The 25,208-nt window shown below is 43.9% G+C and overlaps 1 protein-coding gene across 1 annotated transcript in view; it reads left to right on the top strand.

Annotated features, from left to right (window-relative positions):
* EPHA4 (EPH receptor A4) overlaps positions 1-25,208 on the top strand; it is a 135,703-nt gene that overhangs the window by 70,940 nt on the left and 39,555 nt on the right. The window contains exon 5 of the mRNA XM_050964015.1: positions 859-1,197. Within this exon, the coding sequence (XP_050819972.1) occupies positions 859-1,197 (339 nt within the window). The remainder of the gene's footprint in view (positions 1-858; positions 1,198-25,208) is intronic.

Here is a 25,208-nt window from a genome sequence, read left to right as displayed (position 1 = left end):
GTTACATTTGCATCAGAGACAATATTCTTCCTTATTTCCTGTTCTCAGTTGTTGTAATGTCGATGTGCATTGCTAAGTAGCTACTGTGTTCCATCCCCCAGAAGTGGCTGCATTTCACTGGTTAGTAAAATGTTCCTTAGGTATAAAATCCTTTACCTACCACATAAGGGTGTTCTGAGTTATTCTTGCCAAATCTAAGTTTTCTGAAATCATGAGTTTGACCTCAAAAAATTATGAGATCAGCTTTAAAATCATGTGATTTAAAACTTAATTTTTGGATGTTCCTGTTACTTTTGAGCCTGTGGAGGAAGGCACCTGCCTGAAATACATAAATAAAAATGCAGGCCTGTCCATTGGCTACTAGGCAGGGATCTCACTCTGGTTTCAGTGTAATTGGTAACAGTGGGATCTTTCCATGAGTGAAATATATAAGGAGATGGTGGCCATCTTGACCGAGGACTGCCTTAGGCATTATTCTCATTATATGTAATGGGGAATTCCAGTGATGTTGAATAAGCACAAAAGTTTGTGAGTTTGATGCTACCAACAGGAGATCACAAGAGACTTAAAAAAATTAATATAAAATCTGTGATAAAACCTATGATAAAACATCGAGTTAATTTTGGTTAATGTCTGAAAAATGCATTGTGCTCCTCACAGGGTATGGTTATTATTTAGTAACGAGTTAATTTTTCACATTCATTAAGGGACCAATACAGTGAGATATGCTGCACAATCTCTACTATCATTGACTGCAGTGGGAGCTACGGCACTCAGCCCCCCCTGGAGACAGACTTTTGAGATGCCCTGAAGGAATATTTTCCCGTATTATTAAGATAAGGCATTTTTGTTTTCTAGGCCCTCCGTCCGCTCCCCTGAACCTGATTTCCAATGTTAATGAGACATCCGTGAACTTGGAGTGGAGCGCCCCTCAGAACAGTGGCGGGCGTGACGACATCTCCTACAACGTGGTGTGCAAGAGATGTGGGGCTGGCGACCTCAACCGCTGTCGGTCATGTGGCAGCGGAGTGCACTTCAGCCCCCAGCAGAATGGCTTGAAAACCACCACTGTCTCTATTACTGACCTTCTGGCCCACGCTAACTACACCTTTGAAATCTGGGCAGTGAACGGAGTTTCCAAGCAAAACCCCAGCCAGGAGCAGGCTGTCTCAGTCACTGTGACGACTAACCAAGCAGGTAGGCCTCTAAACACACTCTCCTCCTCTTCCTCCTCCGTCTGCTTTTTGCAAATGCCCTGACTTAAGTTCATGTCTTCGTAATCAAATTAATGAAGAGAACCCAAAATATATAGCACTGATCCGTATCCATATTTTCAGGATCATTTATATGGAGTAATGTTAATGTTCAAAGGTGAGCTGTGGGCAGAAAAACAGAAGGGTTTGATTAGGACTTTTAGGTACAGCCCTGCGCTAGGCGCGGTGCAGATCTGCACCACACTGGGAGGCATTCTGCAGTGGCAGTGCCCCCTTCCCAATGCAGCACTTTATTGGTGCATGATAGTGGTCTGTCTCCAGTCTCACATTATTGGGTTGTGCTAAGGGGGTGGATCAATGACCCTGCCTTCTCTCTGCATCCTGTGGGAGAGACCCTAAAAGTGGAAGTGATTAGGATGGAAGTTACAAGGGGAGCAATATGACTTCCCTAAGCTTTGCCCGACACTTACAGGGGCTATTCAAGGATCGGGGTAGTAACTCTTTGCACGCTTCTCCTACACTATGCACCCTTACAGATGGCAAGCAGAATCTGGCCCATTGTTAAATATCTTTATAAGCAAGTTACTAACAACATTTCCATTTATCAAAGCTGAAATAGTTTTTTAATATCAGATGAACCTTTCACTGTTTATGCTATTTTGTTTGCTTTTTTTTGCTTGTCATCCTGCCAAGACAGTGAAACTTGATTTGTAAATTTCATCTCTGTTTAGACTATATTCCATTCCACTTTTTGGTTTTGGTTCTCTTTGTTTTACTTTGCAGTACTGCAGGAGAACTACAGTATTCAGTTCAGATTCTGTTTTTAAATTTTAATTTGATGAAAACTGTTTTTATTCAGACACGGACAAAGTTTCAAATACAGCCTCCACACTGGAAGTATGTGTGCAAAATTATTTACGTATGCACTTGCATTTGTACAACTCAGGTCTCTAAACATCCTGCTACCAGACCCTTGGATTATGACTTGATCCAGGAAGGTGCCAAATGGTATCAACTCTAATTAAAGTGAAAGGGACCCAACACTTCTAGGAATGGGTCCATAGTTACCATTTATGTACAGAATCATGGTTTTGTGTACACACTGTTGTATAAATATCTAACCAGTTAGAAATACACTTAATTATGCAGGCAAAATTACAAATACAATATTAGAGTTGTAGTTCCTTTGAAAATTTGGTCCAGTAGGTTTTTCGTAGAACCTTTTAACTGATTGTGGTTTCCAAATGAAAACTATTAATTTGGCCAGCACTAACAGAAAAAAGGACTAACAGAAAACACAGAGAGAATCTTAGGAGGGAGCTTCGGGAGAGCATTCCATACAGAATATGAAACACCAAAGTTGAGGACTGCAGCGGGATTTGTGTTTTGTGCAATGAATGCCTAGCAGAGAAACCGCTTTTGATTTTTTTGGCATGTGTGGGGGTTAGTGGATGCATGAATAATTAAGTGGGATCCATCTACTGTGTGAAAAATTCTGCCATCTTATGATTTAATATTCAAACTGGAATCTGATTGAATATGCAAACCAGAATTGATTTTGTTTGTTATCCACGGGTAACAGTTCTTCACATCAGGAGGTATGTATTGTTGCCAGTATTTCTTGCCATTAGTCTATCAAATGCTTCAGGAGGCCAGGGAAAACTATGCCAGTGTGAATGAAAAGGAACTCAAAGGTGCCAGACTGCGCCCCCTGCACTTCACATCACATTGGGCATATAACATCTGTGACGGACCCAGACCAGTGGGGTGCAGGAGTCTGGTAGAAGGCAAATATACTGGCCAGTGGATGAACAATTTTCCCTGAGTGACCACAGCAGGGGCTGCCCTAGAGCAATCAGGAACCTGCTAGAACCAGTTAAGACAGGCAAGCTAATCAAGACACCTGGAGCCAATTAAGAACTTTCTAGAATCAATTATGGCAGGCAGGCTAATCAGGACACCTGGTTTAAAAAGGACCTCCCATCAGTTAGTAGGGATGTGTGCACGGAGCAGGGAGTGAGAAGGTGCTGCTGGAGCAGTGAAGAGTTCAAGCGTGATCAGACTTCAGGAGGAAGATCCTGCACTGAGGATAAAGAAGGTGCTGGGGAAGGCCATGGGGAAGTAGCCCAGGGAGTTTGTAGCTGTCACGCAGCTGATGCAGAGAACATTGTGGACAGCTGCTATCCACAGGGCCCTGGGCTGGAACCTGGTGTAGAGGGTGGTCCCGGGTTCCCCCTATCCCCCCAACTCCTGATCGGACACAGGAGGAGTTGACCTAGTCTGTGAGAAACACCAGAAAGGAAGGTCTAAATTGGAAAGGGATCTGACCTGTCCCTGACCCACTAGGTGGGACACAGAGACTGTGGGGATTGTTCTCCATTTCCCCCATGCTGGCCAGTGATGAGGTTAGCTGAGTGGACGGCAGGGTTGAGCCACTAGCAAAAGTGGCCAAACTGAGGGCTGCCGTGAACCTCTGAGGCAAGCAAATCTGCCTATAAGCGCAGGACCCACGGAGGCAGAGGAGGAACTTTGTCACACATCCTAGGATAGCCGTGTGAAAAGTAAGAACTTGTGGCCCAAATCTGCAAACCTTTCCTCCCAGGAGTTAATCCTTACGTATGCAAACAGTCCCTTGACTTCAGTGGGACTGCTTGGTTGAGTAAAGGTTTGCAAGGTTGGGCTCTTGGGTTTTACAAGTAGTTATTCATGTAATCATTGTAAATGGGAGTCTGGAGTGCACTAAAATTCCTATGGCAGCAATTTTCTGTTGTAATATTTCATTATAAGGAGACACTGCCATGGTTAAATATATAACTATATATATATCCATCCACAGGGCATGTTTTTGCTCTCTCACCATTTTATACCAGTGTAACCGCCTTGATTTCACTGGAGTTACTCCCAATTTACACTAGTATAAATTAGATTAGACTCAATAAAAAAAGCTAGTTTGTTAACTTTAGCTGTTAAAACTGAAAGAATTTAAAACACCTTACACATTTTTTGCTACGTATCCTAAGACATTCCAACACTTCACAGAAGAAAAAATAGATGCACTCCATGAACATGATTATTTACTCATGTGAGCAGCCCTCTTGGGTCAAATCCTGAGGTCTTCACTCAAGCAAACACTCTGAGACTGCATATGGCCCTGAGTCTATTAAGTGAGTGAGCAGAATCCAGGGAGTGGGACAGGTCAGGGTGGGGGCTGCCTGTTAAATGTGCTAGTATCTGCTAAGGGGATTCGGATATGCCATTCTCAGAAAATGTTTCATTGCTAACCAAAAAATGTGCAATTTCCTGAAATCTCAGAATAAATTTTTTGATGTTGATATAAAAATGATCTGTATGTGTGAGCCTCTTTAGGAGCGAGCATGTGAGGGCAGATGGAAGGCACTGGGAAATCAGTACATTTATTACTGTACATGATATGAGCTGGAAGATAGGTACTGCAGCTACAGAAGAGGTACAGTTGAACAGCACAGGTGCTTTTTGTTTGCTTTTGCCATTTTACTCAACTCAGCTGAGACATTGAACTAGGCTATTCACTTTTGTCTATAGATTTTTTTTTTTTCAGTTTGCAGCCCTTCTCAGTTTCCAGTGCTGCAGGAAAATGTTTATATGAAAATAAACACAACTTTTGTCATTGATTTTTTTTTTGTGGGGGGGGAGGGGAGGAGAGAAATATATTGAAAAATGTACTAGTCCTGGATACTGCTTCTTTAAAAGTCCCTGTTTCCTTTTAAGACTAAATTTCTGATCTCAAATCAATTGAAAATCTCTCTTTAATGTTCAAGATAAAACTTCAACGTGGTGATGTTTAAGAATTTTGGCAGCAGAGTTTAGCTCAGCTTTCTGCACATTGGTTATAAAATGATACTTCTTTTAGTACCTGGGAGACTGACACACAGGACACTTCCCCTCATTTAAACTTGGAAATATAGATATATTTAAAGAAGCAAAACATTATGATTAAATGGGATGTTGTTGAAACCTACTGGCAGTATCATTATTGCAACGAGCACAACAAATGTCAGTTATCAATGGTTTCTAACACCCGTGGCGAATTTGGCCTGCTGTCTATGTTCATGACCAAATAAAATCACAATTAGTCCATCATCTAAAAGTGAAATGAAAGCACTTGTGGAAGAGCTGCAGGGACACATTCTCGTACCGTGCCAAAAGAGGCTCTCTTTGACTGGGAAACTCTACCAGGAGGTTGACTGAATGACACACAAATCTCAGAGCCTTATTTTTTCCCAGAGGATAATGCTGCGAAGCTGTTCAAAATTAAAAGTAAATCTCTCAATAAAGAGACTTTTCATGACAAGCAGGAAGCCTTTGTTTCATGGATGGGGGCACAGTATAGTTTATATTTTTATTAGAATACAGCCTAAGCTGTTTAGGTCTCAAACCTGACAGCCCAGTTCACTGGGAATATTCCTTGATCTGTGTGTACGGCCGCATAGCGCGGTGAGGCAGTGTTCTGCATTGATGCTGAAGCAGTTCATGTGGAATGAGGGTCAACAGGAACAAACAAACTTCAGATGAGATTCAAACTAGAAGATGATTATGCTGCTTTCCTTCCTCCCTCTTTTTTCAGTTTCATTTTATGGGGGACAAGGCTGTCTTTTCGGTCCTTTTCTTGGAGAAATTACATGGTTGATGTTTATGAATAGACATAAACAGGCCGCCTGGTGATTTGTTACCTTTGGCTCAGTTTCTCCTTAAGTGGACCATGGCAGTTAGATGGATACAGGATATGCCAAGGTTTCTCAAACAGGGGTCGCCGCTTGTGTAGGGAAAGCCCCTCGCGGGCCGGGTTGGTTTGTTTACCTGCCCCATCCGCAGGTCCAGCCGATCACGGCTCCCACTGGCTGTGGATCACTGCTCTGGACCCCTCCCATCCGCAGGTCCGGCTGATCACGGTTCCCACTGGCCGCGGATCGCTGCTCCGGGCCAAGAGCGTCCCAGAGGAGCAATCCGTGGCCAGTGGGAGCCACGATCAGCTGGACTTATGGATGGGGCAGGTAAAAAAACTGGCCCAGCCTGGCAGGGGCTTTCCCTACACAAGCGGTGACCCCTGTCTGAGAAACCCTGGGATATGACAATTAGGACAGAAATAGTGTATGAATAAGCAGACCTGGTCTTTTCCCTCATCACACCAGACTGTGGATGTTTTAAAAAGTGCTGGTGATCAGAATCAAGAAAGGATCTTATGACTATCTCAGACTTTCTGTCCATCTCTGCCTTCCCTTCCCCCAGTCTGTCTAGCTGTCTATTTGCCCATCTCAAAGATGCTTCATCTCAGAGGCAGAGAACTGTGGCAAATCATGCTCCAGTCTTTCTGCCTTCACCCCTCCCCCCTCATATGCTTCCCTGGTCCCTCAGGATCATAAAGAACCCTGCCATTGTTTGCCTTCCATTTTGTGTAGTAACTATCTAGGTCATAGAGTCATCAGTGCTTGGGCTGGACACCTTCCACTGCAGCATGGACCCAGATGAGTTGAGTATTCCTTGGGGCCTCATTTCAGTGGTAATAATTTTATCAAACTGTGGTATCTATATCCATTCTAGATATTCAAGCTCAATGTGGGGAAGGAAGAGGCTGACACTCTTTTTGTTTGTTTGTTTTTTGTTTTCCCCCCTCCATTTCCTTATTGAGGCACAATTACTAAAACAAAGAAAAATCTAAATGAACCCTTGGAAGGAGCCTTATTTAAACAACTAGAATTTTTGGAAAATCAAAGAGGTCAGGGTGGTTTGTTTGCTTCCAAATGACTCACCATCTCTACAGGATTTTATGACAGAGGAACAAATTCTTATTCCATCTTTTGGAGTAACTTCTTTCAAGTCAGTCTTTCCTTTCAGACGTTGATTAGCATTCCACACACATTGCACCATGCACCACAGAAAATGCATATAGGGTCCTACGTTCTGGCAGTCTGATGTAGCCTGTGCAAAAGCAAATAAGGATCCATGGATATACTGTGCCCTCAGACAGTGCATACTGCATACATTGACAACAATAGAAGTTGCATGCAGAGATCAAGAGCGTGATATGGCCTTTAGTTTGATTCCCATACTTGGAGCAAAACCTGCCAATGCCCCTTAAGGTAAGGGCTTGTTAGTGTTTTCCGTCTGAATACCAGTGCCACTAAAACTAAGGGTCTGTCAGTGTTTCCATTTACCTGTCGCCACACGTATTCATAACTCAGCCATAAAGAATTGCTCCACACAGAAATAAAGAGCTATATAAAGAGGTTGTTGCTTCTTTTAATTCCTGCAAATTAACAGCAACCACATGGATACACTTAGGGCTTGCCTACAAAAACATATAGTTTCCAGCAAGCCTGGGTGTGACTCTACCCTGCACTATCCTGCCATGCACTAACTGTCCATGTGGACCCTGCCAATGAGCATTAACATACCTTAGGGTACTTTAATCTGCTCCTGTTACAAAACAAACAGTGCACGGCAGCAGAGTCCCCATGGACAGTTAGCGTATGGCTGGATAGTGCATGGTAGATTCACACCACTGCTTGCCACAAACTGTATCTGTCATATAATGTTCATGTCCATATGAAAATAAAATCAGCTGATTCTTCAGATCTGTCTGTCTAACTAATCTATCTGTCTCTGTCACTGCAGGACTTGAGCATAGCCTAACTATTTTACAATCGAAACCACAATAACTATCCCTTACAGGAAGAATAAACAGTCCAGCTACTTTACAGAGTTTTTTGTTTGCATGCCTGTTTATGTGGGAGAATGAGTGGTGGCAGGCATGTGGGCACGAGTGTGTTGAAAATATTATTGAAAGGAAATTGAGTCACAGAAAGGAGTTTTATGTTTCATTCTGAAAATTGTGAGGGCCAAGGTTGCAGGAGTGAGCTCCAACTCCTGTGAAAGTTCTCACAAGCCTCCACCTGTTGGCCGACAGTTCATCGTTCTAGTGGAATGTGGTTTTTCTGGAAGGTCATGGTCCCTTGAGGGAGCAGTGGTTGCACAGGTAGGAAGGGAAGGAGAGCTTTGACTATCAGGGCAGGGAACTGAGTAGGACTCCTCAGTGTGTGGAATGATGTATTCATGGGATGTGGTGTGGATGACCACAACTCCTCTAAGAACTAAGAACCGTAGCAGGGGGTGATTAGGCAGGCTGTAGCACCTCCAGAGAAGTAACCACTACCTGAAGATCTAGCATGTAGTAGTTCAAACTAGGTTTTCCAGAGACCAACAGACAAAGGCCTGGTCTACACTGGGTTGGGGGGGGGGGGGAATTGATCTAAGTTACGCAACTTCAGCTATGTGAATAACGTAGCTGAAGTTGATGTACTTAGATCTACTCACCGCGGTGTCTTCACTGCAGTGAGTTGACTGCTAGCGCTCCCCCGTTGATGCTGACTGCGCCTCTCGGGTGGTCAATTTATCATGTTTAGACTAGATGCGATAAATCTACCCCCGCTGGATCAATCGCTGCCTGCCGATCCTGGGGTTAGTATAGACATACCCAAAGAAAGGAGTTTTAGATAAATAACCTGAGTTTAAACTGACTCAGGGTCTTCTTTCTGATCCTGCAGATGGACAGGTCTTTCTGTCCAAGAGGCGGGGGAGAGGGAGAATCCCTGCAGAGGGGTTGGAAGGAGTTGACTTGCACAGTCTCCATAAGACTTGATGGGTGATCTCTGGTAAACATCTAGCATGCGTGCAGGCTCTTGTATTGTTTTTTATGTGTTTTCTCTGTATGCTTTCATCTTAAACATTAATGTGCTTGCTTATAAAGAGCTGTGAGGTAAGTTCTAATAACGGGCAATTTGCAAATGTTCATAGCCTCTCAGGAGAGAGCAAAACAAACACAAGTCTGTTAAGATAGAATGACTTGCTGGGGAACTCACATTGAAGGCAGGGAACTGTGCAGCCTGGAAAATCCCTGGTCAGGAGGGAGAGACGGGTGGGGTCACTACACTAGAAATGATCTGTGAGGAGCTGGGAGCCTTGAGTGAGTTCCCTTGGTGGAGAACGGCATGGGAATGCAGGTACAGTTGCCCTGAACTGTGACAGTGTACTGGCAAGTTGACAAACTACTGCATATTGTACCAGGTTTTTCCAAGATGTGACTGATAATCAAGCCTGGAGGTAATGAATGAGTGGGTTGCCATGGCTGGACCTGTATCTGATGTACAGTATTCTGACCAATAGCAGATATAAGTCGGTGGGGTAATTTTTTGTTTCCGTAGCTGAAGATCCAAGTAGCAATAAGGTATCTGAAGGACACCCAGGACAGACCAGTTTACTAGTCACAATCGGATGCCCTCAATTTTGGGAGAAGTTAGAGAAAAGATATATAAATTCCATTTTACCAGCATGGCCCCACCTCCTACCATCTTCCTACCACCACGACCTCACCTTTCTCTACCACCCCGTTTCAGTTAGCTGCTCCCAATGGGCCAAAGGGATCAGGATCAGACAGTCTACTGTAGGAGACTAGGTTGACTCGTGGGTGTGGGTGTGTTACCTTCCTGCTTAGTGCTTCCTGCTCCTTGTTCCTGTTTGATTCCTGGTTCCTGCTTGCTGACCTCAGTGTTCCAGTTTCTCTTCCTGTATGTGTGTACATAGCATTGGGTGTATGCAGTTACTCAGAGCCTGCAGCTCCAGACCTGCCACTTGGACTGTTGTTATGTTTTGTTCAGGCTATTGCTGACTCAAGTGGCTCATGGTTATTACACGTTTTTATTGACCACCTATCTGTGTGTCTCACTTCGATTCCTTGTGTTTTGGAACTGCAGTTCTGGGGCACATCAGAGCATAATGTTATGTTGTCAAGGACTGGACCAGCAACAGAGACCTTTGCATGACCACAAAATGGAGAGGGAGCATCTTACATAGACTCTGTTTTGCATTGAGACAATATAGTTTATTTAGAATGGCTCTGGTCCCCAAAAGACTGAGTTAAAGTGAGAACTTCTGGGTCATGCCAGAGGCCCAGTGCATGGGACATGTGCTTCCTCCTGGCTGTTGTGCTGTGGAGTTGTGGCAGAGCTGGAAAAGTTCTGTTCCAGAATCATGAAAAGAGGGGATTGGAAATGGGAGGTGTTTTATTTTATGTTAAAGGAGGTGGAGCAGCACTCCCAGTCTCCTCAGCAGAGTATCACTCCTGAACTCAATTGGAAAGGCGATTCCAAGCTATTGAAGGGGAGATTTAGAGAAGGGGTGACATGATGAGAGTGGCAAATACTGAATGCTTTGCAGCAGGATTTGGTAGAGATTCAAGTACATTGTATGTATTTTTTTTTTTAATCTAAACTCTTGTGAATTTTTAACACTTGGAATTCATCTACTAGGTATAAGTAACAACCTCTTTTAAAAATTGAATATGTTGAGGTAGACCCTCAGCGGGTGTAAATTGTCCTAGCTTTATTGAAATCAATGGAGCTATAATTGTCACCAACTGAGAGTCTACCCCATTTCCCCCCTCCTCCCCCATTTTGTCTCTCTGAGAAAGTTTTGCTTTTGCTTTTGGATGTTTGAAGGCTTGTAACACATTGCATTACCACAAAGAGTTTTAAAGCAATACAAATAATGGATTTGAGGAAACCACAGAACTTTCAAATGACTGTTGTAGGAGACGGCCACGAAAAAATAATCCCAACACATAAAAGAAGAAATTACGTGGAAGGAAAAAATAAGTGGTTAGGTAAGGAATACTTTGCATTTGGCTGTCTCAAATGCTTACATGTGAGATCTGTCAGTACATCAGAGATATAGAGAGATGGCCAGTTGAAAATTCATTCCCAGGCACATTTAATTATGTGTGTAAAAGAGTGTGTAGAAATAAGGAACTGCTGTTTTCTCGTTAACAACTCACTGTGTTCATACACAGATTGCTGCTTCTACTGATGGTGTATAAGAAAGATGTAATTATAAGTCTAAGCTTATGTGCTACCATCTTAAAAGCGAAACCAGGAAAACTATTGTTGGGGGGGATTAAATTGTTATTTTAAGGTAATTGGTTTTACACAAAGAAATAAAAATAACAACTGCCTACTTTCTGGCAAAGCCATCTGCACCACCCATTTCCATGAATTTGTATTCAAGGTGGGGAATATAAGTCCCGGTCAGGGGGAAAGAAAAGCTTTCTAAAGAGTCTTAGTAAATAACCAGCTTCAGGGTTCAGCGAACAGCTTAGACAAGTTGCATGTCAGACAGTGCCAAAAAGTAATTACAGCATTTAAATAAAAGTTGGTCACATTTTTTAAAAAATCTGATGGTTCACTATGGGAAATGGAAGATTTTTACATGCCCTCAGCAGAAAAGATTGTTTCATCTTCAAGACTGAGCAGCACCAACCTTTATTTTTATTTACCTTTATTAACATTAAGCTAGATGTGTACCTTGGAACCCATTCTGATCTGTGTTATGCCAGAGCAAATTCAGAATAACTAAACTTAGATCAGACCGTGTGGGTCTTTATTTACTATGAATTAGTTAGCTGCATAATTCCCATTCTTGGCAATGCTTGTTCACTCTACAACTCTCTCCATTTGTAGTCTAATCTGAGTGATTCCCCAAAAGCACTGCATGGAAGAGTTTTCAGTTCTTTATAAAAAGACGGTTTGTGGCTACCAAATGTTCAGATGGGCTTCTTATTTTTCTAGCTGTCTTCCCAACTGACTAAATTAATTACTATCTACAGAGAGCAGCCAGAAAGACACCAGAATCCAGTCTGTAGTTGAGCAACAATAAAAGGATTCAGAGAACTTTTATCAAAGCTTCCATTAACCCCCTGCTGATGTCCTAAAACAGGATTTTTTTTAGAATGGAAACACAAAAGCTAGTCTGCACAACTGCCCCTGTGTGTCCATTCAGAGGTTTTAAATCCGCACAGTTACTAATTAAAATGCCATGCAGTGTAGCACAAATAAACATAGCCTGTCTCTGAATTCCACAGTTTCTGCAATGACTCCTGATTTGAGGAACAGGTTAGTAAATTGACCTGGCTGTGGTCAGGGTAGTCCTGTTCCATTCATATATTTAATGGTTAGTTTGTAGCTGCTGTTGAAAAAAGTGTCTCAGATCTATCCATATGCATGAAAAACACTCCCAATGATTTCATTCTTTGATGTCTTCTGTTTTTCTTTTCTTTTCTTTTTCCTTTTTTTTTTTTTTGCAGAGAGATTTATTGAGCCATGAGGGCCAAATAGAGCTGTAGCATGTCTACTGGACTCTATAATCAAAGTGGTAATGTTTTGCTGGACATCATAATGCTGAGCTTTCCAGTGAAATTTCTTTCACTCAGATTTGTCACTTCTGATTTGGCCTCTCATGTGAACTAGCATGAAGAGAGTCTCTGTTATTATGGCAGGACTCCAGTGGGTTCCTCCTCCCCAAACAAATCATGTAAATGTGTGTCTGCTCTCTGCATACACTTGAAAGATTTCATGGCATCTCTTTAGCTTACTGTAATCTGTCTTTATTACTAAATTCAAGCGCTGGTATCTCAAAACTCTGATTTAGTAACCTACTTGGCTGTTGGAGTACTTTGATTCAGGGTCTCTGAGAGTAATATTTTGTAATCTCTAGGTAACAAAAACATAGTGTTTTTTAGACATTTCTCTTTTAATAATTCTAGAGAGGAGAAAAGGAATCCAAAGCGTATCTCTCTATTTTTTGTTTCAAAGATTCCTACATGGAAAAGTCTATAGAACTTAACAGAAAAAAATTATAAACGTTCTCTAAGCTTTTTGAACTATCCTATAGAATTTAATCAAAAATTATATTCCTGCTTTTGAATACTATAGGCTGGTTTACACAGAGAGAGAGAGAGAGAAAAAAAAGACTATCATTTTCTATTGAAGTCTGTAGGTTTTAGAGTACCGTAATTTCTATTAAACCATGTTTAATTTTGATAGAACCCTTTGGTTTAATCAGTATTAAATTCTGTAAGATGTTTCCATGAAGAATTATTGCAGACTGCAAAAGTGCTAGAGTTAAATGGTAATATATAGTGGACATAAATATCCTTTCAAAGATTCCTGAATATTAGTGGTAAAACACTGAACATTTTAAATTAACTTTTTTTATTATTTTTAATCTATCCTATCCTGTTATAGGAGCACATTAATAAATAACAGAATAAAGCAGATGTGGCTGGGTAGCGTGCAAAAGAGAGCGGTTGTACATAACCGTTGTCTAGTATGTGAAGTAAGTTTTGTGTAACATCCATTCATTTTAGCAAACAAATAAAAGTAAGATCTGAAGACAACCCAGAACAATGACTCCCTGGGAAGACTGTGTTTGTCTAGATAACGTACCACATTCTTTAAATCTGTCCTCTGAATCAGCCTCCATTAATCTTTCTTAGCATAACAGTGAATGCGGACTGACGGGCCGCATCTTTCCTTCTAGTTATCAAGACTTGATGCACGCACCTAAATAAGACTGTAGGTGAATTGAATATGCAAGTAGATTCAGGCTTAACAAATATTCTTTCAGTTCCAAGGATAATTGGGGCCATCATGATTGGTGGGATTTTGTAGGGTGCTGCAGGATTTTGTGGGTTTTCTATAGAACGTTGTAGATGATGTGCCGGGCCCTGCAGTGCATTTCCATGAGTATGTCACACTCTGTTGCTGTTGCTGCTGCATGTGCAGAAAGTTAAAAAGGCTGCAATTACGCTAGCGCTGGGAAGAAAGCAGCAAGAGAAGTGATTTGAAGAGAGTGGACCAGGCGCAAAGGAAGACAGCTTTAGAACTGGTGGCAAATGTGCGATTTCTCTTCAGCTGGAGATCATTTTTAGAAACTGAATAGCAAATGTCGCAAACAGTGCAGGCTCGGCAGGGTAGGCATTATTTTGAGTCAAATACAGAATGATCTTTACTGACTGTGGTAAATTGTTCATTTTGGGTATTCACTTTCAGATGTCACCAGTTTCGTCTGGGCATAAATAAGGATCACATTTGTGGAAATGTCTGTCAGAAAACTGAGCTGAAAAATGGGGTGGAGGGGATATAAGAGAAGTTGAGACTTAAAAAATGAGAAGAGGTTCACAATTTGTTAGAAACAATGTTGGAATTTTAGTTTTTTACAGGGGGGAGACTTTCCCCTCACCCTTCTCATTTTTCCCTAATTCTGCCGAATGAGCCCCAAAATAAAACTTGGGGCCTTCACTCTCAGAAGAAGAATGATCAGTCCTCTTCTGATCAACAGCCAGACGGGATCATTCAGAGGTCTCTTCCCTCAGCCGAGGAGCATGCTGGGCCAGGAAATAAAAGGCTAGGATCAGAATACAAACTGATCTGTGGTTGGCAGCCCACGAGACTGCTGGGCCAAACTGAGGATCATTATTATCATTGAATTTTGTTTGCACAACCATTTGGACTCTGCAGTCTTCAGTTTTGTCTCTAGCCAGTTTAAAAAGTAATTTTTAAAAAGTTACTGTTTCCTATTTTAATCCCCCATGCCTCATGACTTCATGGGATGATAGTTTAGCATTGAAATCATTTAGACTTTGAAATAGCACTAACAGTAAGTAAATATTCCTAGCAATTATCTCACCTTCCTGACCAGTTCTGTTAAGGCAGCCATCTTGATTTTTTTAAGCACTTGCTCCATCTGGGGAGTTTGTAATTGACACAATGGTGGTTTATTAAAATGAATAATTCAGTTGTTTTCAGCACTACACATAAAACCAAAATCAAAACAGCTAAAAGCTTACACGAATTGAAATTAGGTGGCACCTGTGATCTAATCTGTTACTGACACCCTAAAGCAAGATTTTAATTCTAAGGCTGTATGTTTCAAGGCTTGAAGACTCTTCACATTTCCATCCCTCATTCTGTTTTAACTGAATTGACTGAAGATTGCTCTTATTTTTACAAAACTATGCAGTGTGCAGAATGAGGGTTTCTTCCTCATCTAGTCTTTGTGTGTTTTATAATTTGCTAACTACAGATTTCAGATGAAGAAAAGTGGACTTAGTTCAATTCCAGAGAAATATAGGGGAATAAAAAAGAGGTGTGTGACAGAGTCCAAGAGAGTCTAACTAGTGACACTGCTTTCTCTGAAAGCACAGACTCCCCTTTCATCCCTTGAGGTGGCCCTTCAGGAAGAGAGATGAGGCACATTCGCAGGGCAGTGTGGCAAAGCTTGCACTGCTGGTATCTGTGCTGTAACTATTCACAGAAGAACCGAGGGATCCATCTTCTAGTGTTGTCATACTGGCACCTTGCACAAAGCACTAGGTTACCTTTTTAAAAGTTGTGAGTATGAAAAACCGTCAAGCTTGATTCAGTGTGGAGCGTTTCTCAACTGTTCACAAAAGCCTGCAGTGGAGATCATGACATGTGCCAAAAGATCATCTAAACTTTGCGCGCAAGACAGTGGCCTCACTTAGGCAGGAGAGCTAATAAAATTTAAATCTTTGGATTGTTCAGTTTAAATGTAAATACTTAAATGTGAACTTGCTTGAGGAACTTTGATGGCTTTTAAAAACTCCTTTCTACCCTCAGGCAGTAAAGCAGTAGCTGAAGCTTTATATTGCTTTTTGATATTTCCAGGCACTTTATGCTCAAAAGTGCATATTTGAAATCAAGCCTTCAGTTGCTGTTGAAGCCTGTGACCTGCCTGTATCTCTGTTAGGGTAAAAATGTTTATCATTTTATTATCTTCCTTCCTCAGAGATTCTTGGCATTTTTGATGATGTATGATTGATTCAAGAAGCACAAATGGTGCAGCCTAACTCCTTTGAGGTAGCCATAGCACATTCAAAGCCAGAATGACACCACCTGACCAAATCTAGTTACTCAAGTAAGAAAAGCTGCTTTGGAAGAACCAACATCTTATATTTTTGTCTATAAGTTACTTCTGTGTGGGAGACCTGCAAAAGCTGACGAGTGAAGAGTGCAAAAGGCTTGTATTTATCTGGATTTCTTGGCAGGCTCTTAAACAGTTCTGTCTATAAAATCTAATATTCTTAATGCTGAGAGTAAATGGCAAAGAAAATTATTCACCAGGTATGGATCATCTGGACAGCTGCGTTCCAAGTAAATAAAAGTCTACACTATGGGAAATGCAGAAAATGTGTCTCATTAAGGAATATCACCATGAAGTATGGTGCCCTGGATTCATTCATTTGTGCCATATTGGATTAAACTTTCATGATTACTGCTGAAATAACTAAGTGCTCAGATGTCATGGTGGTAAAGGCAGAATAAGGACTGAGGAAAGGAGGAAAATTCCATATTGACACACAGAAGATCTGAGATATTAGGCATGGAGCCAGAGCTATCCCTTCTAATAAGGGACAAGTGGTCACTCTGGTATTTAAAGACTATTGTTAGCACATCTTACATAGTTTTACTGATCCCTGATACACTATATCCGTCAGAAGTGGTTTAAAAGCTGCATACAAGAAGCTATATGCGGAGCACAACAACAGGAAGTTTTATTGGTCCTACAAAACCCAGAAACAATGCTTCACATTCTTGAGGGCCATCTACTGGAACCTTGCCCGGTAACTATTTACATATACATGCAACTATACCATAGAGCACTTTTGAGACTTTGAGTGGAAGGAGAAAAAAAGGGAGAGCTGAGGGGTTGGCAAGTGACCTGATGTGAGAAGGGCAGTAGCTGGAAATGGGAGCTGAAGTTTAGACAGTGACAGTACCGCCTTAGCCTTGAGAGTGAAGACAAGATGGTTGAACATGTGAAAAGGAGAGGTGCCGGTGGAGGAATTTGTTTTTAAAAATTGCAGAGTAGATTTTGATTGGTCCTGCACATAGATATAAAGGTAAAAGAGAGGATGCAAGGAGATTTCACCTCATACCCTGGTGCCTTGGGACTAGCTGCACTCAGTCTGGAGAGTACAGGCACAGCCCCTGCATAGCTCTGGTGGTGATACTGGCTTTTCCAAAAGAGAAGTGACTGAATGAGGTTGGTATGCCCTCTACATCAACAAGTAGAATGGGTGGCTTGTGGAGAACAGGGTCTGGTGCATCTTCTAATATGACAGAGTAATATGTGCTCTCCATGTGCCCTAACCAGAATTCAGCCCATGGGATGCTACTTCAGTATGGTCGTTTCATGTTCTCCCTCAGAACAGGTTTTAAACCTGAATCAATATTAAGGGATGTCCCAGCTATCTCCCATTATCATGGCTGCCCGTCCCACATTCTGCTATTCTCTTTATCCACTGTAATTTATTAAAAGGGCATTGTTTCTTCATTTAGGCTGCAGAATTTGTTTCTCTTTTATGTTGGGGCAAATTCTGATCTCGGTTACAGTTAGAAGTAACTCCACTGAGGCCAGTGGCTCAATACCTGCCCAGGTTAGGGAGCTGGCAGCTAATTCCAAATCTAACAAATTGCTTATGGCTGTAGAATTTCTTTAAAGCAATTTGCAGTGCTAAATACATCCACCCCTTTTGTGTTAATAAGCATTTAGGAATGTTTCTTTGCCTATTCCCCTCCCCCAGCAGTTGTAATGTTCAGACAGATTTTTATAAATTGCCTTCGAACTGAAAGACTTGTTTTCCTGTTTATTTTAAACTGGCATTCATACATACAGGAAAAATACACACAGTATCCTGCCATGTTTCTGTTGGCAAGTATTTAAGTTATCCTTGTCAGAACATGCCAACAGGATTTCTCTTAGCAAGCTAGCAGAAAGAAAACAATCGGTGCTCAGACTAAACAGGCCCCATGCTTGGGTGTAATGCAGGATTCTTGTTAAACACTGCTCCCCTAAATGATGCTCAGCAGATTCTGTGTCCGTCTGGTTTATAGCTGTTCTATGGGAATGTGGAGTACTGATTACAGATTCAAGTCTTTGGAATTACTCCAGATATACACTATTGTAACTGAGATCAGAATTTGGCCCTTGGAGATTAATAGCCAAGTTCTTTAATTTTTGTTGTCCTCAGTGGATGCAGAGCCCATGTAACTGCTTCCTGCACCACCCCTCTGCTACTGAAGCTTCTGATCTAAGCTACAGGAGGGCACTAGTAGATATGTCTACATAGCAAATAAATAAATAAAATAAAAAATGAATGTGTCAGGGAGTCTCTGGGCTTGGGCCAACTAACTCGGGCTTGTTCTTTGGGACTAACAATATCAGAGTAGACATTCCTACTTGTGCTGGAGCCCAGACTCCAAGACCCTCTTCCCTCACCGGGTTTCAGAGCCTGGGCTCCAGTCCAGGGGCAGCGAGTTCTATGGGCCCATGGTGCCAGTGCTCCAGGAATATTCAGGGCCCAGAGGCCCAGCTCCACCAATGTTCAAGGCTGGGTCTCGCCCCTGCCACTGGCGCCACCACCGGCAGTGCAGAGGGGCTAAGGCAGCTTCCTTCCTGCCCTCTCTCCGTGCCACTCCTGGAAGCGGCCGGCGCGTCCCTGCAACTCCGGGTTGTAGGGGGTGTGTGTCTCCGCACGCTTCCCCGGTCCCGAGCGCCAACTCTGTAGCTGCAGGGGCTGAGGAAGGGGGATCAGGAGAGAGGAAGGGGATTGAGAGACGATCCCCAGGGCTGTGGGAAGATGGGCCCCGGGCTGGGACTTGCTCACAGGAAGAAGCCAGGCACCTTTCTTCTCCTCTCCCCACATGTTCACTTCACCCTGACCCTCCTGCCTAGGAGCCACTGCCAGAAGGGTGTGTGGGTTGCTTTTGGGGGCCGCCCAAAGTAAGAGCCGCACCTCTCACCCTCTCCTGCACATCTGCCCCAGCTCAAAGCCCGCACCCAAACTCTCTCCCAGAGCCCGCCCTCACACCATCTCCTGCACCCTAACCCCTTGCCCCAGCCCAAAGCCCACATCCCTCTTGCACCCAAACTCCCTCCCAGATCCCACCCCCCGCACCCTCTCCTGCACCCCAACCCCTTGCCCCAGCCTAGAGCCCACATCCCTCCTGCACCCAAACTCCCTCCCAGTTCCCGCCCCCCGCACCCTCTCCTGCACGCCAACCCCTAACCCCAGCCCAGAGTCCACACCCCTCCACACCCAGACTCCCTCCCAGTGCCTTAGGCAAGTGTGTGGGGGGGCGGAATTGGACCTGTTCTGGGCACCACCAAAAATTATACGAACCTGCCGCCCAGCTCCAGCCCAAATGTATACCTGGCTCTTTTTTAGTCCTGTAGTTGACCTGGGCTCTGAGACTTGCTACTGCAGGTCTTTTTTTTTTTCTTTTCTTTTTCTTTTTTTTTTTTAAATTCTCAATGTGGATGTACCCAGTGTGTTCTGACAAACACCAGACAACCCCTGAGGCTCCATAACCAGCTTCATGTCATTTAGAGCAGCCTCAGTGCTGCTCTAATCTATGCGAAGACTGGACTCAGTGTCACTCAGGGATCCACAACAGGCTCTTTGTGGTTCTTTTGTCAGCAGATATGGTGTACCTCTGAGAATATAGGCCAGGACAGAGGCAACACGTGTGTGTGTGGGGGTGCACAGAGTTATATGCCCCTTCCCCTCAGAACCTTACTGCATACCACCAGAACCTTTAAATTGTGCCGCTCTCCCCACTATCAACAGTCTCTGCCAGGACAGGATGGTAAGAGGCACTGCACTCCAGTGATGGAAATTAGAGCAGCCTTAGGGCCAGACTGACCATCAGCATTGATTGTGGGCAGAGGAGTCAGGAAGGTCGGCCACCCCCTCAGGTAAGCTCAGCAGAGCTCTATCACACCTAAGTATCAGCTTGTGGATTTTAAAGCCTGTGAGATATATTTGAAAACTGAAAAATCCCTGGTTAGTGTGGCAGAGGTTATATAATGGCTTCAGGAATCAACCGTCATATATGGCATTTTGCAAATTTCAAACTGAGATTCCTTTCAAAAGTGACTTTTTTTGTTAATGACCCAAGTTTTTCTGTAAACCTTTAACTTGATAGGAGTGAGAGCTAGCTTTTGAGGTCTGAAACACTCCCAAAGCAGGCGAGTATTCTTACTTGGAGTCGGCAAGAAAATTGAAAGGAAAATTTCAGCCCTCTTGTTTAAAATACATATCTATCCCTTTTCCTTCTGAAGGAAAATATAATTGATGTAAACAAATCACTTGATCCGAGAGCTTGTCCCTCCTTTACCCTAAAGATCACAGTGGTTATGATCACAGTGGTAACCCTAAAGGTTATTCACAGTGATTGGCTTTTGGAGTCTGGTAAAAACATAACCATACGTCCCTTGGTTTTGGGGATGACCTCATGTATAGATGGCAGTACCACCCAGGCTATTGCTAATGGCACTAGAGCTACCATAACCTGCTACTAGTCAGCTAACTCTCTGAGTCAGTTCTTCTGCTGAACAGCTGGCCACAAGGAGGTTCGAGAAGCTGTACAGCATGAGAACCACTGGTCTAGGCAAAGGATTGAGAACAAGAGACTAATCCCAGCTTTGGGTCACATAAACCAAAATTTTCAAACTTGGGTGCCTAATGTTAGGCAGATATGTGGATTTAGATGCTTCACTTTAATCATTGTGTTTGAAAATGCTGATCTTAAGCACTCCGTGCCTCAGTTTCCAAATGGAGGAGAGTAGCAGACCAATCATCTTTCCTGCTAGGAGACAACAACAGCTAGCAGGAGACTGCAGAGGAAGGAAGATTGTATGAAGACAGAGGATTATGGAGTGTTTTGTGAGGCCTTCTGTGGGTCAGATAAGCAACCAAACTTCTTTCACTAGTTCATAGGTTTTGTTACAGTAACACAGGAAGTGGGTTCATATGGGAAGGGTACTGTTTTCTGATAATTAAGATGCATGTTAAAAATAACCTAAAATTTACTGGGCTGCATGCACTGTCCCCAGATCCCCAGCATGGAAAATGGCCCTGGGAAAAAATGGCCCTGGAAAATGGCCCTGGGAAAAAATGTTAACAGTCATTGGGATGGAGGAGTATGCAATGTAGTTGTGTGTTTGGGTCCCAAAACATTAGAGACACAAAGTGGGTGAGGTAACGTCTGTTATTGGGCCAACTTCTGTTCATGAGAGACACAAGCCATGCACAGAGTAGGGGTATGTCTACACTACAGGATTACTCCAGATTGTATAAAGTCGAGTACACGCGGCCACACTAAGCACATTAATTTGGCGGTGTGCGTCCGTGTACCGAGGCTAGTGTCGATTTCCGGAGCGTTGCACTGTGGGTAGCTATCCCGTAGCTATCCCATAGTTCCCGCAATCTCCCCCGCCCCTTGCAATTCTGGATTGAGATCCCAGTGCCTGATGGGGCAAAAAATGTTGTCGCGGGTGGTTCTGGGTACTGCCTCACCCCTCCCTCCATGAAAGCAGCAGACAACCATTTCGCGCCTTTTTTCCTGGGTGAACTGTGCAAACGCCATAGCACAGCAAGCATGGACCCTGCTCAGATCAAGACCGCAATTGTGGACGTTGTAAGCACCTCGCGCATTCTCGTGCAGTCTATGCTGAACCAGGACCTAACAGGCGAGGAGGAGGCGGCTACAGCAGAACGGTGACGAGAGTGACGAGAACATGGACACAGAATTCTCTCAAACCGCGGGCCCCTGTGCTTTGGAGATCCTACTGGTAATGGGGCAGGTTCTAGCCATTGAATGCCAATTTTGGGCCCGGGAAACAAGCACAGAGTGTTGGGACCACATAGTTTTGCAGGTTTGGGATGATTCGCAGTGGCTGCGAAACTTTTGCATACATAAGGGCACTTTCATGGAACTTTGTGACATGCTTTGCCCTGCCCTGAAATGCCATAATACCAAGAGGAGAGCAGCCCTCACAGTTGAGAAGCAAGTGGCAATAACCCTCTGGAAGCTTGCAACACCCAAACAGCTACTGGTCAGTCGGGAATCAATTTGGAGTGGGAAAATCTACTGTGGGGGCTGCTGTGATGCAAGTAGCCAAAACAATCATTAAGCTGCTGCTACAAAAGGTTGTGACTCTGGGAAACATGCAGGTCATAGTGGATGGCTTTGCTGCAATGGGATTCCCTAACTATGGGGGGGTGATAGATGGAACCCATATCCCTATCTTGGCACCAGAGCACCAGGGCACTCAGTACGTAAACCGCAAGGGGTCCTTTTCCATGATGCTGCAAGCACTGGTGGATCACAAGGGACATTTCACCAACATCCACGTGGGATGGCCAGGAAGGGTTCATGACACTCACGTCTTCAGGAACACTACTCTACTTAAACAGCTGCAGCAAGGGAATTACTTCCCAGACCAGAAAATAACAGTTGGGGATGTTGAAATGCCTGTAGTTATCCTGGGTGACCCAGCCTACCCCTTGATGCCATGGCTCACGAAGTCATACACAAGCAGCCTGGACAGTGGTCAGGAGCTGTTCAACTACAGGCTGAGCAAGTGCAGAATGGTGGTAGAATGTGCATTTGGCCGTTTGAAGGCGCGCTGGCGCACATTACTGACTCGCTCAGACCTCAGCCAAACCAGTGTCCCCATTGTTATTGCTGCTTGCTGTGTGCTCCACAATTTCTGTCAGAGTAAGAGGAAGACCGTTCTGGCGGGGTGGGAGGCTGAGGCAAATCACCTGGCCGCTGTTTACGCGCAGCCAGACACCAGGGCGATTAGAAGAGCACACCACGAAGCAGTGCGCATCAGAGAAACTTTGAAAATGAGTTTCATCATGGGCCAGGGTACGGTGTGACTGTTGTGTTTGTTTCCCCTTGATGAACCCTCCTCCTTGATTGACTCATTCCCTGTAAGCAACACACTGTTCCCCTTCAATTACAGCTTGCTTAAGGAAATAAAGTCACTATAGTTTAAAAGTCATCTGTTCTTTATTAAAAAGTCATTATAAAAATAGGGAGAGAACTGACAAGATATCCCGGGTGTGGTTTGGGAGGAGGATAGGAGGGAAGGAAATGGCCACTAAAAATATTTCAAAGTAATGACAGCCTTTTGGTTGGGCTGTCCACAGGGATGGAGTGGGCGGGTGCACGAAGCCTTCCCCCACGCGTTCTTACACTTCTTGGTGAGGAAGATATGGAACATGGTGAGTGGTGTGGGTGGTTACACAGGGGCTGCAGCGGCACTCTGTGACCCTGCTGCTGTTCCTGAAGCTCCACCATATGTCGGAGGATGTCAGTTTGATCACGCAGCAGCCCCAGCACTGCATCCCGCCACCGCATATCTTCCTGCCTACACCTCTGATCTTCCTGGCACCACCTCTCATCTCGAGCGTCCCTCCTATCCTCACGTTCATTGGCATCTTTCCTGTAATTTGATACCATGTCCTTCCACTCATTCAGATGAGCTCTTTCATTGCGGGTTACTTCCATGATTTCTGAGAACATTTCATCTCGCGTCTTTTTTTTCCTCTGCCTTTTCTGAGATAGGCTTCGGGATGGAGTAGGGAGGCTTGAAAAATTTGCAGCTGCATGAGGTAAAAAAGGGAGAGAAGTATTTAAAAAGATACATTTTAAAGAACAATGATTATACTCTTTCGCAGTGAATAACACTATTCACCTTACATAACACATGTGATTTCACTACAAGGTCGCATTTTGCATCTTAATATTGAGTGCCTGCGGCTCTGGTGTTAGAGATCTCACAGACACAGGTCTGGGCAGCAGAATTCAGCTTGCATGCATCCATGGTAAGCCATTGTCTTTCAGCTTCTGCAGCCTTCATATACACAGTGCCCTCCTTTCCCAAATACCAAGCAAATCCCGTTCAGTGCTGCTTCTTTCCTGTTAGCATGCAGCAGCAGAAACCACCCCCCCATCCAATTCTCTGGGATGATCACTTTACCCCTCCCCCCACTACGTGGCTGGTATCATGGAAGATCACTGCTAATCACCCCTCTCTTCCCCCCACTGCGTGGCTGGTAGCAGGGAAGATCCCGGCTAGCCAAAAGCGAAAAAGCTCAGCGCCATTCCCCCTCTTCTCTCCCCCCGCTTGGCTACCTGCAAGGAAGGATTTCTTTTAAGCAACAGGCAAACAGCCCAGTAGGAATGGCCATCTCTGTCCCCTTAATTAAATTCCTGAATTTCAACCAGGTTACTATGAACGATATCACTCCCCTGAGGATAACACAGCGAGATAAAGAACGGATGTTGCTTGAATGCCAGCAATCACTGGGACCATGCGCAGCTAGGCTTTGTCCTGCAATGATACCAGATTACTTGCTACGTGCATGGCGTGGTCAAGTGTTCTACCACGGAGGACGGAATAAGGCTGCCTTGCCCAGAAACCTTCTGCAAAGGCTTTTGGAGTACCTGCAGGAGAGCTTCATGGAAATGTCCCTGGAGGATTTCCGCTCCATCCCCAGACATGTTAACAGACTTTTCCAATAAGTGTACTGGCCGTGAATGCATCCCAAGTCCTCAGGGCAAATTTATCATTAAAAAAACGCTTGCTTTTAAACCTTGTTTTATATTTACAAAGGTACACTCACCAGAGGTCGCTTCCATGGCTTCATTGTCTGGGCTAGTGGCTTGGGAGGGCTGGGAGGGTAATTCCGTCTGGGTGAGATAAAGCTCCTGGCTTTTGGGGAGAATGGAGCGCTGTGTGCTCTCTGCAAGCTCTTCCTCCTCCTCATCTTCCCCATCCGCAGAATCCTCAGCCATGGCTGAAATTACCACCCCCACTTCGGAATCCATGGACAGGGGTGGGGTAGTGGTGGCGGACCCCCCTAGAATTGCATGCAGCTCAGCATAGAAGTGGCATGTTTTCGATCCTGCCCTGGATCTTCCGTTTGCTTCTTTGGTTTTCTATAGGCTTGTCTGAGTTCCTTAACTTTCACTGCACTGAGTCCCTGTTGTGGCCTTTTTCCATCATGGCCTTGGAAATTTTTTCAAATGTTTTTTCATTTCATCTTTTGGAACGGAGTTCTATTAGCACAGAATCCTCTCCCCATATAGCGATCAGATCCAGTACCTCCCGTGCAGTTCATGCTGGGGCCCTTTTTCGATTCTCAGGAGACTGCATTGTTATCTGTGCTGATGAGCTCTGCATGGTCACCTGTGCTGTGAGCTCTCCACGCTGGCCAAACAGGAAATGAAATTCAAAATTTCGCGG

Source organism: Gopherus flavomarginatus, chromosome 8 (genome assembly GCF_025201925.1).
Source record: "Gopherus flavomarginatus isolate rGopFla2 chromosome 8, rGopFla2.mat.asm, whole genome shotgun sequence".
NCBI lineage: Eukaryota > Metazoa > Chordata > Testudines > Testudinidae > Gopherus > Gopherus flavomarginatus.
The sequence above is the reverse complement of the archived record's forward strand: the minus strand, read 5'-3'. Positions and strand labels throughout refer to the sequence as shown.